This window comes from Lygodium microphyllum, chromosome 5 (genome assembly GCF_053477565.2).
Source record: "Lygodium microphyllum isolate KBCC chromosome 5, Lygodium_microphyllum_v1.1.10, whole genome shotgun sequence".
In the NCBI taxonomy this organism is placed as follows: Eukaryota; Viridiplantae; Streptophyta; class Polypodiopsida; order Schizaeales; family Lygodiaceae; genus Lygodium; species Lygodium microphyllum.
In genome coordinates this window covers 25,143,201-25,158,447 of record NC_141139.1, presented here as the reverse complement: position 1 = coordinate 25,158,447, position 15,247 = coordinate 25,143,201, and the positions used below count along the sequence as shown (strand labels likewise).

General features: G+C 38.9%; 1 protein-coding gene across 4 annotated transcripts in view; it reads right to left on the bottom strand.

The window, feature by feature from the left end:
• RMI1 (recQ-mediated instability protein (DUF1767)) overlaps positions 1-15,247 on the bottom strand; it is a 107,615-nt gene that overhangs the window by 74,963 nt on the left and 17,405 nt on the right. For all 4 annotated transcript variants that reach the window (XM_087677590.1, XM_087677589.1, XM_087677591.1 and 1 more), the window contains exon 2: positions 7,075-7,245. In XM_087677590.1, the coding sequence (XP_087533716.1) occupies positions 7,075-7,245 (171 nt within the window). The remainder of the gene's footprint in view (positions 1-7,074; positions 7,246-15,247) is intronic.

Below are 15,247 nucleotides of genomic sequence, written 5' to 3'. Positions count from 1 at the left end.
CATTTGCAACCCAAAGTGGTCCCATGCATTGATTGACCCTTGGACAAGCATTAATCCATTAATTAATGCCTAGTCCCTAGTGTTACCATTGACACTTAATGGCCAATTAATGGTCCTAAGGGTAAACTGACACCAAAATTCACCTAGAATCTAACAAGTGTAACTTGTTACAGCTTTTGCCTTTGACACCCATCTTTTTCACAGGGTCCTTGGGCCTTTCAACTGTAAAAAAGTAGCTTGCACCTCACATGTGCAACACATGTGCATCTTTTAATTGCACATTTGATTAATCCTTTAATCAAATATCAATTAAATATAAGCAAAGCATCAAATTTTCACGTCCTCGTGACACGAATCATTGAGTTTTGGCCACATGCTGAACAATAAGAACAGTGAACTCTGGACATGCTGGACAGTAAGAATAGTGAATTTAGAGATCTGCAGACTGCAATTCTACACAGGAATCATTGAGTTTTGGTCACAGAAAATGCTTTCCTAAAAGGGATGTTGATCTGGACATATTGTACTATTCTTATGCAGCTAGAATTTACTCAAAAGAGATGAAAACCAAAAAAGATAATGTTCCAAAATACAAGTTATGTATTTTGGAACATTATCATTTTTGTAATTTTCCTTCTTTTAATTGATAAAGAAGTACCGAGAGGGGCGCCGGTCTTCGGGGCCAATCTGGTGTTGAGCGAGGGAGTGAGGTCTCTACTTGTGTGTGTGTGTGTGTGTGTGTGTGTGAAAAGACCAGGTGTTAATTGAAGAAACTACCGCTTTATGTGAGTCATAGACCGGTTTCATTATCAATTTTGTAATTTTCCTTCTTTTAATTGATAAAAAAATACCGAGAGGAGCGCCGATATTCGGGGCCAATCTGGTGTCGAGCAAGGAAGTGAAGTCTCTGCTTATGTGTGTGTGTGTGTGTGTAAAGACCAGGTGTTAATTGAAGGAACTACCGCTTTATGTGAGTCATATACCGGTTTCACACACACACACACACACACACACACACACACACACACACACGCGCGCACACACACAAACTATTGCATTTTGGAAGATGGATGTTCTAGGAAGGGAAAAAGAAAACTGTTACAAAGGCTGAAGAAAGGTAGTAGCCAACCATCGAAGATTCTTTGGGACTGAAGCAACCAAGAACAACATGAAGAACCTTACATTTTGTATGAGTTGATACGCAAGGTGGGCATGGTACTCCTTTTGCAAGAACCCGATGGGATAGGAACATCCCCTCCCAAGTCTTGAACTACCTAGGCCCCTCAATGGGATACTTGGTGCCTTCCCCCTCTTTTAAAAACTATCAACTGAAGCAAGTGGATATAAGTGGACTTGTCTAATGAAACCAAGGGTGTAAGGATTTGGCCCTATGATAGTCCTTGCACAACTTGTTGTGCATACCCAACTCACAAAAAACAAAAAAACGTTGCATTTGATTTCCCCCTATTGGTAGCAACTATAAACGCACCAAACCTTGCCTCAAATTAGCAATTTAGTGCAGTCTCCTCCTCGAGGCTGCTCCAATTCCTCTCTTTTGGCAATGATGCCATACGAGAGCACACAACAGAAGAGAATCATGAACACAGAGAATGAAGAAACGGGATTGCATTGATCCCAAAATGACTGCTGAATACAAGACTAGCCTAATAAGACCCTATATGCAACTAGTAGGTCTCAGTGAGGACATCAAAACAAGCAAAACAATGACGGACAACAGGATGGAAACAAAGGGAGTGAAGGTGACTAATGAGATGGTGTGCAAGCTGATCAAGCTATCAAAACTTGGTGCAACAATGGAAGCAGAGAAGACTATTGTAAAAGACTGCACAACACAAGAGAGAAGAGAGAGAAAAGAGAAAACATAAGAAAAGAGGAACGTTGCAAAGAGAAAACTCAAAGATATGCTCCGAAAATGGAATCCATATACCAAACATGAGGCAATCACATACAATAGTGAGTCACCAACTGTGTGGGCACCAACACTGGCTATCTCTCTCGACCACGACCTCCAATGAAAGGCTGCAGATGAATGAATGAATGAATGTGGAGAAGGGAGCCCAAAATAAATAGCCAAAAAAAAAAGCCTAAAATGCATTGCATCAACCATCGTCGTGATGGCCTGAAAATAAAGTTGGGCGATCAAAAAATACCAAAAACCACAAAAATAGGCTCCCAAAAAATGCCTAAAATAATCTCATGTGCCCAACCCACAAATACACATACACAAGTTCACTCATGAGCTAACTAATCTAATAACACCCTCTCTCAGATTATGGGTGATCTGGTACAATACAATATACAATGATGATGACTCATTATACAACAATGACCATCAAAATAGAACCATGGATACCCAGTAGTGAGTGGCCATCCCACCACCAAGGTGCCTCAAAGAGAATCTAATGTCAATATCGATTATAACAACTTCCGAAAACAAAGAAAAATAATAGCAACTCTCTATGTCTGTCAACAATGCCTTGCAATAGCATACATGCCCATCCTATCAGCAATGCCTCTCAACATACGTGCCCATGAATCGTAGAACGGGAAACACCCCGAAACACTCCTTTATAGGATCCGAAACGCTGAAATGTATGGAGGACGACGCAAAACGCGTTTCCTTGTCCAAAATGTTTTCCCTTTGGAGAAACAGCTGCCACATGGCGTTTCCCCTTGGGGAAACGTTTCGATTCGTCTCGTTTCCCAACAAGCACGAAATGTTTTCAGCAAAACGTAGTATATTCTTTATGCTTTGAACATAAGATTATTAATAGTCATGTTTTTAACGCTCATTCAACACAGCATTAGTAATCGTCGTGTTCTTTACGATTTAAACCTAGCGTTTAAAGCATTATTAATCTCATGTTCATTGTGCTTTTTAATTGTCATGTTCTTTAAGTGTTATTAATGTTTTATTCTTAAATGCCCAATGTTTTAATGTAGCCTTTTCTTTAAAACTCGTAACGTTAAATATTTAATATTTAAATATTAAATATTTCATTAAGCAAGCTTAAATTGTTAAATATTTAATGTTTAATTATTTAAAATGATTGAACTTAGAGTCGTTTCTATTTGTTTCAATTGTCTTCCTTAATAAGAAGGATGAGAATGAAGAGGATTTGCCTACATTACAATTGAACACTATGACATGGATGAGGAATAGGGAGTTATCAGCATATTAATTATATGCCAAAATACTTGTATGCATCAGAAAGCTCAAAGCTCCTTTGAGGTTACGCCTTTTATAGAACTCTTTTAAAGCTTGGAAATGAGAAAGCTTTGATTTTAAGTATAAAACTTGTATTCTAAGTTTTAGCTTCTAAGCACCTAGACTCTAAGCCTATCCCCTCCCCTCACCCCCCAGGCGCTCGACCTGATGACATGGTGTTTCCGTTTCCCCACTTTCCTAAACTATGCCACAAATTTCCCAAAACCACCAATGGTGTTTCTATTTCCCCCTCCTCAAAATTTGACATTTCCGTTTCCGTTTCCCCGTTTTCCTAAACTATGCCACGAATTCCCTAAGACCACCAAAGTATCCCCTAATCTGAGCTCCAACTAGAAGCCAATCCTACTTTCTGTCAAGAAACATCTCATCATGGACCTAGATGTCAATCCCAACTCTGTGATTTCCAACTTGCCAGACTTCAATCAATGCAAAAGAAAAGCCTCTCTCTAGATCCTTTTAACATGTAGATCCGTATAGATAAGGCTCACCAGTCCTACCTCGCCACCCTCTCAAACTCCCTCTCTGGTAGTGGAGAGTCGTGAGGGATAACCGCATCACCAATACTAGAAAGCACCAAAGGTAGGGGTAGCTAGCCCCTTCCTCTTCTTTGAAAAAAAGAATCTCTTCTTTGCCTTGGCCTTCACCTTGGCCAAAGGATTTGAGTCGAAGTCGAAGGAGAATGAGAATGACTCCTCAAAAGAGTTCATATTCTACTTCTTCTTCTCCTCCTCCTTCCTCAAAGCCACTAACTTCTTCCATACCAGAGTGTACCCTAATGTGTGCTCTGACTAGGAGTCAATCTGCTCTCTATCAAGAAACGCTCATCATGGACCTAGATATCAATCCCAACTCTAGGATTTCAAACTTACCATACTATAGTCAATTTGAATGGAAAGTTCCTCGTTGAATCCTCTACACATGTATACTTGTATAGATGAGACAAATTGGCCCTACCTCACCACCCTCTCAAACTCTCTCTTTCTCGCATCAAAGAATCCTAAGGAATGACTGCATCATCAATACTAGAAAGCACCAAAAGGGAAGGTAGCTAGCCTTTGCCCCTTCTCTAAAAAAGAGAACCCTTTCCGCACCTTGACCTTCACCTTGGCCAGAGGATCCATGTCAGAGTCGGAGGAGGATAAGGATGACTCGTCGAAAGAGTCCATATCCTACTTCTTCCTCTTCTTCTTCTTCTTCCTGGAAGCTACTAACTCCTTGTAGCCCGTGGGCAAGTGTCCCTTTTTACCACAATGATTGCACTCGACCTTCAACTTCTTTTTCCTGCCACCCCTCTTTGAAGTTGGATACGCCTCATCATAGCCACCATGTCGAGGTAGAAACCTCCACTATAATCTCAATTATTCAAGCAACATCGAGGAAATATAAGTCAAACTAACTAGTGTTAATGATGCTTGGGTCCACAAAGTATTGGCTACACAATTTAACTCTTGAGGGAGCTTATAGAGCATAGTCCCCACAAGATGAGCCTTCGGACGAACAAATTGCATGTGCCAAAGCTAATCTTGTGCCTGTGTAACACAAAGCAAAAAACACTAAACAATATCTTTAGGCTCAAACTTCATATGTTGGAGCTATCCATAGAGGATCACTGCACGCATAGTTGATGGAGTCTCATACAACATTTGAAGCTTCTCCCACACCGTTGAAGTTTGATTGCAAGAGGTGACTGGTTGAACCTCTTTAGAAATGCATCGGAGAATAGCAAAATACACTCGGGCATCATTGTAATCCCATGTAAGCAGGACTTCCTCATGGTTCACAAAGTCCCAATCATATGGAAGAGAAGTGGGAGGTTGGGACTACCCAATAGCTCCAAACCCCATAATTCTACACAAACCATACTTTTATGACAACACTCCATGTGAGATAATCATAAAGTTTATCATTAGTAGAGTAGCACAGAGATACCATTTCGAAAGGATAGGAGAACATAGAGAAAAGAAGAGAATCAAAGAGAGAGTAAAATCAGAGCACAACACAAACTCTACTTGCAGAAGTCCCTACACAATGTAAAGATGGCTGATCATAAAATGCATGTTGCAGCAAAGTAAATCTCGTCAAAAATAGCCCAATAGAGCCTGAAGAAACAATTGCAGGAGAGAAAAAATTCTGAAAACACAAATGTCGGACAGAAAAACGCAATCAGTACGAGCATTAAATGCAGCAGTCATTGAATAAAACAATGCACAAAATAGAAAATGCAGACAGCTAACTAGAAAATGCCAGCTGTAGATCCGAAAACGCAAGGTTCAAATGGCTGGAACAGGCTGATTTGGAGCAGAAATTGGTTGCTCGTGTAGCAGCCAACGGACAAATACCAGAAACAGCAGCTGGCAAACATAGCACTCCAGGACCTAACATGAATGTCTAATACCATGTCAAAAGTGGGTGCAGCAATGGAAGCATAGAAGGCTCTTGTAAAAGACTGGATAACACAAGAGGAGAGAGAAAAGAGAAAACACAAGAACAAAGGAACACTACAAAGAGAGAACTTAGAGATATGCTTAGGAAATGGAGTCCATACACCAAGCATGAGACAATCACATACAACAATGAGTCATCAGCTGTGTGGGCATTGGCACCAGCTCCCTCTATCCACTAGGACCTGCAGTGAAAGGCTTCCAATGAATGAATGACTGTGGAAGAGGGAGCCCAAAATAAATAGGCAAAAAAAATGCCTAAAATGCATCATGATGGCCTAAAAATAAAGTTGGCCAGACAAAAAATCCCAGAAACCACCCAAAGTAGGCACCAAAAAAATGTCTCAAATAATATCATGTGCTCAGCCCACAAATACACATCTACAAACTCACTCATGAGCTGACTTAATTTGCTAACACAGGCAGCGGCTATAAATAGCTGCGAACAGGCAGAACTGCCTAGCAATGCGAAAATGCTGGCCGACCTCTCAGCTGGACATAAATGCTGGCAAAAGACCTGACTAAACTGTCACCCAACCTAGCACATGTCAAAAAAGAAGTGCACTCAGCCCCAGAAGTGTGAACACAGCTACTACTAACTCACAAAGCTGGAAAGAGAAATGCAAATGCACTAAAGGCTGTCAGACCTCCTTTGCCTCCATTGACTCTGACGGAGAACAAATCTGATTGTCAATGATATATCTACTGCAGCAGATGGCATACTTTGCGAATGCAAACAATGGCAAATGCTCACCGATCACACACCTCAAGAGTAGAGGCTCCTTTTTTCGAAAGCAACTGGAGACAACTATAGCAAGGCACATTGAATTGACACATGCAAATTCAGGTTTTCTTAAGAATGGCATTGATTTAGACACTAATGTGCTTATGCGCACATTCACACACACTGACGTATGGAACTGTATACATTGGACATAGGTCTTACAGGTTATCCCAATCCATGATAAGTTTTGTACCGCCTACAAAAAAGTTTTGAAACTAGACTTTTGTGATTGTTATTCCCTTTAAGATTCACTTGTCATAACTGACTTGACTGTCCCAACGATCAACCCCAAAGAAACCATTATTACACTAACAGAACCTTGCTAACCGGATCCAAGAGCAATCTAATGTTTTGAATGCTTTCTAAACTACCACTGGTTTTGCAAGTTATAGATTTCAGAAGCAATAACAGCTTTTTAAAAAGTGTCCAGCCACATAATCAACTGTAAAACATTATAATGAGTGAGACTTGACTCTCAATTAAAGAACAAAGGGCACTCCAAAAGCTATTAGATTAACATGAGTATGAGGTTATGAATTGCAATCATTGTAAACACATATGAGTGAAGAAAAAGCAACATGCATTTCCAATCTGCTCACCTTAAACCCTGCAGGAAGGAGAACCATGAGTTCTTTGATCGGTCGATATTCAATGCCATAAACTCTTTGAACACCATCTGTCATGGACAACTTCAAGCACCTCTTGAAACTCGCGGACTTTTCTTTGAAACGGTCACAAATAGCTGAGCCTATATCTGCAATCTCATCAACCTAGATGGTATAGAATCAAGAAATCATATATAAAATGGTTAACTATGCAATATAAAACATTTTGCAAGTACTTACCCAATAAAACGATTCAAAGTTTCAGATACGAGAAGGATCCTAGCAGTCCAACACCTACCCTAGTTTACTACATTCAAGGAAAGTTCGTAAATGTCAAGCCTAGAAGAAAACTCTCTCTTCAGAGGATGCATATCAGATTCTTGTGGAATCCTCTGCCACCTAGTTAATGAATAATGTTCGAAGAAACAGTACTTCTCAATGATAAGCTAGCACAAATAAGATCGTGGAAGCTTTTCAAACATTGTATGTGCTTCCCATGTACTCCTAGGGTTGCATGTCACTGAGTTGCATGATCACCAGTCACATTCATTGCTTGCTATTTTGAAGCATTTTCAGAATTTGGTGACTCAAAATGATGTGTTGAGTGCCTTTCAAGAGGGGATTCATGTTCCTCACTCCTATTACCATTGTCGTGTGATGATGGTCTGCTCTTTCTTACACGAGAAGAGGCAAAGCAATTCCGTCAAGAGGTGTGCCAGTGTACTGTTTTCAATGAGTAAAGACCTTTTTGAATTACAGCAAGTCAACATGTATTGGTTGCTCCTTGGGACAACCACAAACTCACCTTCTTCACAAAGATGGTGATATCCCTACATCAACCAGGAACCTGGCCTTCAGGAACCCAAAGTGCAGCAACACACATTTTAACTAACACTTAACAAAGCATAATAGCAAATTCATGAAGAAAAACCCGCACACAACTAGCTAGAGTGCTCTTGTACCACATGATACTTGATGGCCCCAAAGCTCAATACCCCTTTTGGCATTTCTTTAGATTACTCATGTATGCTTCAAGTTAGTTACAAATGGCTTTACTTTCATGTCATAACACAACAAAAAAACAAATTGTACCCTTTTTATTATTTTGCATATTTAATTGTTTAATAAATTTGTTTCCTTTGCACTTACTAGATATGGAAAAAAGTGCATTAGGGTTGGCTAGTGATGAGTGGTCACAAGCTATGGTGGGCCCACACAGTGGGTCAGAGAAAAGCTTATTTACACTTCCATCTATATGACCCCATTGGGCGCTTGTGATTGGAACTCAACCACATCAAGTTCAAGCTTGCAACAAAAAGGATTAATGCCTTAAAGTGTAGGCTAGATCCACCAAAACAAACACTTACAATCAGCAAGATGGCATGATCATGAAATATTTGTACAATATGCATGTGTAGGCTAAAAGATTAAAATACACTTACCTTTCTATACAAAACTCATATGAAAATTTCGACACTATTTTTATAATGTACTCCCAAGCTTCCAAGTGTCGCAACTCATAACATGTGGCTAGACACTAGTCTTGTGCTACTTCGATTTGCCTTTTTACACTAACCTTTCTCTTTTTCCTATAAAGAGAGCTCTTTTTCTCTCAATCTACGTCAATTTTCTTGGCTGTAAACTCTTGTACAACAATTGAAGATAGCCTAAAGTTGATGCTATGCATCTCCATTATCATCCTTCACTCATTCATCATCAAGTACCTCCATATTATCTATTCTTTTGTTGTTGTTTTATAGAACAACTGACCTGTAAACTCATTGCAATCCCTCCTTCTCAAGCTTCTCTTCCATTTCAAGCACAAGAAGCAAGTCATATCAATGTATTCCTCTTCATCAATGGAGAAAGCCTGATTTTTCCTCTTTTATTCTCATCTTGTAAAGAAATCCATTGTTTTTATTGTATACTAAGTGATGCATGTGTGCATATACATCTTTGCATGATCTTATGAGAGTAATAACTATTTCTCCTCACTCTCTGATTGATTGTAACTAAGCTCTTCCCTGAAAGACTTAGATTGACTTTAAATGTATTCCTTCGAGGAGGATTGCCCATCTTCAACCCTTGATCTTGTCTCCATTACTTTTACATTTCCATGGTTGTAATTTTTTTTACTAATTGTCATATTTAACTTTAAGTATTTTTTTCTCCATTTCTTGAAATATTAACTCTTGAAAACAAATGAATATTATAATTGTTAAGTATACTACGTTGTTTAGGGCATTTACATTTCGATAATTTCTCAAGGCATAGCTTATCCATAAGTGCACAATGTCCTTGTCACCTTCAATGTTAGCCTCAATGTAGAGTCTTTCAAAAATACACATGAACACTTCACCTATCAAACCCTAAAAATGATAGCCAAAATTTGAATCCATTTCACAAGCATTTGCCTTGGCGAGTATCTTGCATAATTTCAATGCAATCTCTACGCTCTTTTCTCTCACACTGTGAAAACATCACTTTCTAGAAACAAAGTTATACAAAAAGTTACACAAGTCTCAAGATCTCAAAGGAGAAGAGAGTATCTCAACCCATTGTGTTGTTACAATCTTCTTTGATATAATCTAGATCAAAAAGAGCAGCGATACGTGCACCTAACAGAGTCATGGAGCTGCCCAATTGATTCCGAAAGCAAATAGAAGAAAAAAGGCTATTGCACATGATCTCCATACATGCTATAGTTACATTCTCCATAGCTCCATGTATGTGTGTGTGTGTGTGTGTGTGTGAACGACATCAAACTGATCACAATAACCAAGAATCAAGGAAAAGCTTGCCAAGAAGAGAGGAGAAAAGGTGAATTCAGTAATGAGGATGCTTGTTTAAATCACAAAAGCAATGCTTGGCATTGAAAAGCTATTCACTAGGCAAAACTCCTAATGTAACTCACATCTAAGGTGCAAACTTTCAATTTATTGTAAGTTTTAGATTGTACCTTGTTCCCTTTGTCATGTTCTTGTACCACATTACCAGAAGTGGATGCAACCATAGTTTTAATCATACGCGTATGATTCTTGATGCAAGCATATGAAAAACGTATGATATCCTATTTCAGACTTGACCACTTTCATGGGCAGAAATGACTAAGAAAGGCACAAAAACTTGACAATTTTATAAAAAAGGGGGTCTCACATGCCTGTAGACAGCATCATATGGCAACCGCCTACCATTAGTGCTTTAATTGTCTTGGGTTAAATGACTGAAAATCAAAGTCTGAATTTTCTTTGGCAAATCAATGTTGTGTTTTGATCATTGAATGCCTTATTGGTAGTGACTATTTTGTAGAATCTAAAGCTATTATTGAAGCACTTGGGGTCGCTAGAAAAGGTGGAGCAACTATTAAAGGCTCACTCAAGAAGCTGGCAAGGCTTTGTCAATATTTGTACTCCCCTAGGGACCTATTACTCTAATATTTAAGAGTTTTTTGTTCATGAGAAGGCTTAATATACATAATGAGATTGGAAAAGACTAAAGGTTCACACCATATTGTCCAATCAATATTTGGATATAATGATTAAGAGAATGAGTCACAAAAAATGTAAGCAATGAATGGACCTGAGCACATGTAAAACACGAAAACTATGTCACTATTCCCTTGGAGCTTGCTTCAATCCATAAAGACTTGAAATTCTAATTTTTTATTCAGCTTGTTATCTTATACGTATTTATTGGTTTTTAAAATTCAAATTAGGGCAACCTATGATTTAGCCCCAAGGCCTAAATCATACTCTAATCATACTTTCATACCCGTTTGCCTATGACATATGATTGCCATATGGAAAAATCATGGATACAACAATGGAAGCATAGAAGAATGCCGAAATAAGCTGCTGAATACAAGACAGAAGAGAGAGAAAAGAGAAAATACAAGAACACTGCAAAGAAGAACTCAAAGATATGCTCAGGAAATGGAATCTATATAACAGACACGAGACAATCGCGTACAATAGTTAGTTACTCGCTACATGAGCACTAGCACTAGCTTCCTCTCTCCAACAAGGCATGCACTGGAATCTGCGGGCAATGAATGAATAGACTGTGGAGGAGGGAGCCAAATAAATAGGCAACAAATACATCAATAATGTTGGCCAACATTTAATGATGGACCACCAATAAATGCCCAAATCACCATTATAATGACAAATTAAAAATGCCTAAAAAACACTATAAAACTAGGCCCACTATTGCACATACCCAAACTCACTCATAAGCTAACTATATTGCTAACACCTTGTCTCAGATCATGGGTGATCTGATACAATACAAGGATAATGACTCATCATAGTCCATACAACAAAGACCCCCAAACTAGAACCATGGATATCCAAGTAGTGGGTGATCAAGACACCACCAACGTGCCTTGTAGAGAACTTGATATCAATGCCGATTGTACCAAAACCTAAAAATAGAGAAGAATCATCATAACAACCCTCTATTTCTATCAACAATGCCTCGCAATCGCATCCATGACCATCCTACCAAAAATGCTATGAGCATACGTGAACATGGATTCCCTGTCTTTGGCCAAGACTACCAAAGTGTCCCCTCATGTGAGCTCGGACTAGGACTAATCCCGCTCTCTATCAAGTAAGAGCCCATCATGAACCTAGAAGTCAATCCTAGATCCACGATTTTAAAACCAGCCAAACTTTGGTTGATGCATCAAGGAAGTCTCTCGCTTGAACCCATGCACCTATATACCTAATAGATGAGATCTCATTTAGGAGTTATGTATGATGTATCATAATACATTTTATCATTTTGTTTTGAAATGAGAATCGTTATCTTGCAATTTGACATATTTTACATTCACATGGGCCATGTAACGTGTTTATTTCAATTTTCTTTTTGTGATATGTATGAATCATGATGTCTAAGGTCTGAATCGTAGTACAACTTGCCTAAAGACTAAACTTTAGCATAAGTGAATCATATATGTAATGTGTTATGCTTAATGGAACTTTCATTTATTATGACTTGTGCTCAGTTGGACAATTTTTGTTTTTAAAAAGTTCCATTAGAGGTTCAAAACCTCTTTTCCCAATTTTAAAACTATTTAAAATCCCTTTATAAGTAAACATGTGTTTCTTATTGTACCCCCTCTAGAAAGAAACAAACAAAACATAGTAACATGGGATAGCCATTTTATAGCTTTTTGTCCCAACTCCATCCCATCCCCATACTGTCCCATACTCGTCTCCATGCTAGAGTCCACTCTTATGGTGATGAGAGATGGCAATTCCTTCTTGCGTCCCCATCCCTATTCCCATTCCCAAAAACCATCCCATGTTACTATGATACAATACATGTTTCTAATGTTTCTATATGGATATTACAGATATTGAGGTGAGATGAAGGCAAGTATATGGAAGGTGAGGGGGGAGAGAGTACAATGTTGTCGAGGAGGGGGAGAGAGAGAGAGGGTGATGCTAGGACAACAATGTTGAGACAATGTGTGAGCAAACGACATGGCCTACATCATTAGGCACTAGGCAGCAGTCTAAGGTATCAAGCGTAGTGCTAATGTACCGACATCTTAAACAAATGAAGGCCAATCAAGCTTAAATGATAATACATGAGAGTCAAAGTTGACAATAATACATTACATATCCATGATCCGTCATTGACTTATGTCAAAGTTAATCTATACTATGGTTCAAACCTCGAACATTATGACTCATACATATCACATAAAGAAAATTGAAATAAACATGTAAATAGCCCATGTACAATATGGATTGAGTCAAGTTGCAACATCATGATTCTCATTTCAAAACAAACTAACAAAACGTCAAAATCCAGAATGAATCACAATATATCATAAATAACTCATAAATGAGACTAAAGTCATATACTAATCAACTCTCAAGACAAGAATGGATACTAGATTGACAGAGTTCAATAACTAAACAAAATCCCAAAAAAGCAAGTCTTTCATCCAAAATCTTGAGCCCTCACGAGTTACTCATCATCATCATCATCATGTTTAACATTGCCCAACACTTTTTGTCAAAAAAAACCATGCTTTTGGGTCTCCCACCCCAAAAAAAACGCTCACATTTCTGGTTTTCATAAACATTTATTACTTCAAGAAGCGTTTCATAAGTTTCGAACTCAAAGAAAGGCATTTCTTTGCTACTATGGTCTATAGCCATATGTGCATTCAAAATATTATGAAGAATGTTTATGCCCTTAATATACCCATATTGGTGAGGATGAACAAGATCAAGGAAGTGCTTATGGAGATGGTTTGCCAACACCTACGCAAAGATCTTATACATAGAGTCCATCAATGAAGTTGGTCTCCACTGCGTAAGTTTGGACACGGAGGGGACTTTGGGAATCAATTTAAATCAGCCATTCTTTCAACGATAAAAGCATATTGCCCGAAGCCCAAACCTTTTGGCACATGGCAGCTAGAAGTTTTGCCAAAAGAGATGCATAGGTGCCAAAGAATTCATCGGTGATACCATCCCATCCTAGGCTTTTATCATTTTGGCAGATGCAACAAGACATCCATAACTTCAACCTCACGGATATTAGCTTCCAAGAAGTCTTGCATATCATGGGGAACCTAATCTTCAACCAACACATAAAAGGATATACGTGCTTCAGCAATCTACGAAGAAGATATCTGTCGTGAACCCAAAAGGTTTGCAAAGTATTTCCGACATATACTTAAAATTGATTGGGAATCTATGATCATGTGACTTTCTGCATCTTGCAATCTCACCACATTCTCCCACATTGGAGATGCATACAAGGCTCGGAAGAATTTATGAGTCTGACAAGAACCATCTCAAAGACCGTCACTCAAATTCCATAGCTTAGCTTGTTGATAAGACCGCAGCTGAAAGCTTTGAATAAGCTCACCCAACTAAGCCGCCAATGAGATCAAAAAAGGCCAACATGTCTTCTACAACATACAAAGGTTATCTATATAGAGAAGCATGATAGAATCCATATTGTCTTGACACCTTTTGGACATTTGAAATCAGTCTGTCAAAAGAGTCCAATCCTTGTAGTGGAAAATCATATGAAAATCTCTCTAGTAGCTAGGTCATATAGCCCTTGAAAACAACATGACTTAAAAAGGGAGAGTTGAACCTCAAGGATAGTCTACCCAAGAGACCAACAAAAGCATCCACCGACTACCTAATCATATCAAGCTACAAAGGGAAATGGTCGAATAATACATAATGCTACAAGACTCGCATTTCCAAAATTTCAGGTAAAAAGGAGTCTTCATGCATGGCATAAATACGGTCTAGTTGAGACCAAATGGCCAAGTATTGAGGCAAGTGAAAGATAAATCATGAAGCAGATGGAGAAAGCCAAGACTATAAATCTTATTTAATGAGTCAACACACATGTTAAAATCCCCCATGAGCAAACTTGGTCTTCCTAGGCTCAAGAATCCTAAAGATACCTCCATAGGGCTTGACAGTGCAGTATGAGTCGTTAGGCACATAAAGGCCAACCAGCAATAAAACATGCCCTTCAAACACAATCTCAATCACCAGGAAGTATCCGTGAACATCATTCTTAACAAGCACCGGCTAGAATTTCTCATGTATAACCATGAGGATGCTCGAATAGTGCTTAGCCTTGCAGCCAGCATTAAAAAAATAGAATCCATGACAAGCCAAAACACAACCAGCATCATCATGGCTCTTGTGCTCAACAACACACAAAGCATCCCTATGGTTCTCATGCAAAATACACCACGTCATGTTGTTTACTACAGGAACCGATCCCACGGACATTCCAAGTGGCAATCCGCATATGTAAAATCAAAGAACTCATGGACGAGGTTGCTCACGCCTTGCTTGAACTTCACAACTACAACCTCTAAAATTCCTTCATCCAGAAAATCTGCCAAAACCGCAAAAGCATTCCATCCTATGCGAGTAGATTTCGCAAGGGAAGAAGTCGCAAGAAAATGAGGATATTTACGATCCCATGGGGTGATCACCTCACCTTTCCAATCAAAAGCAAGGTGTGCCGAAGGATCCCTGGGGTGCTATCGAGTGTGCTCAACCTGAGATCTCGATTGCACGGCTTGCTTTGAACTAGATGAGTCCATGACAAGTGCACATGGCACCTCCGAAGATTTATCCTATGTACAGAAGGAATCTTGATT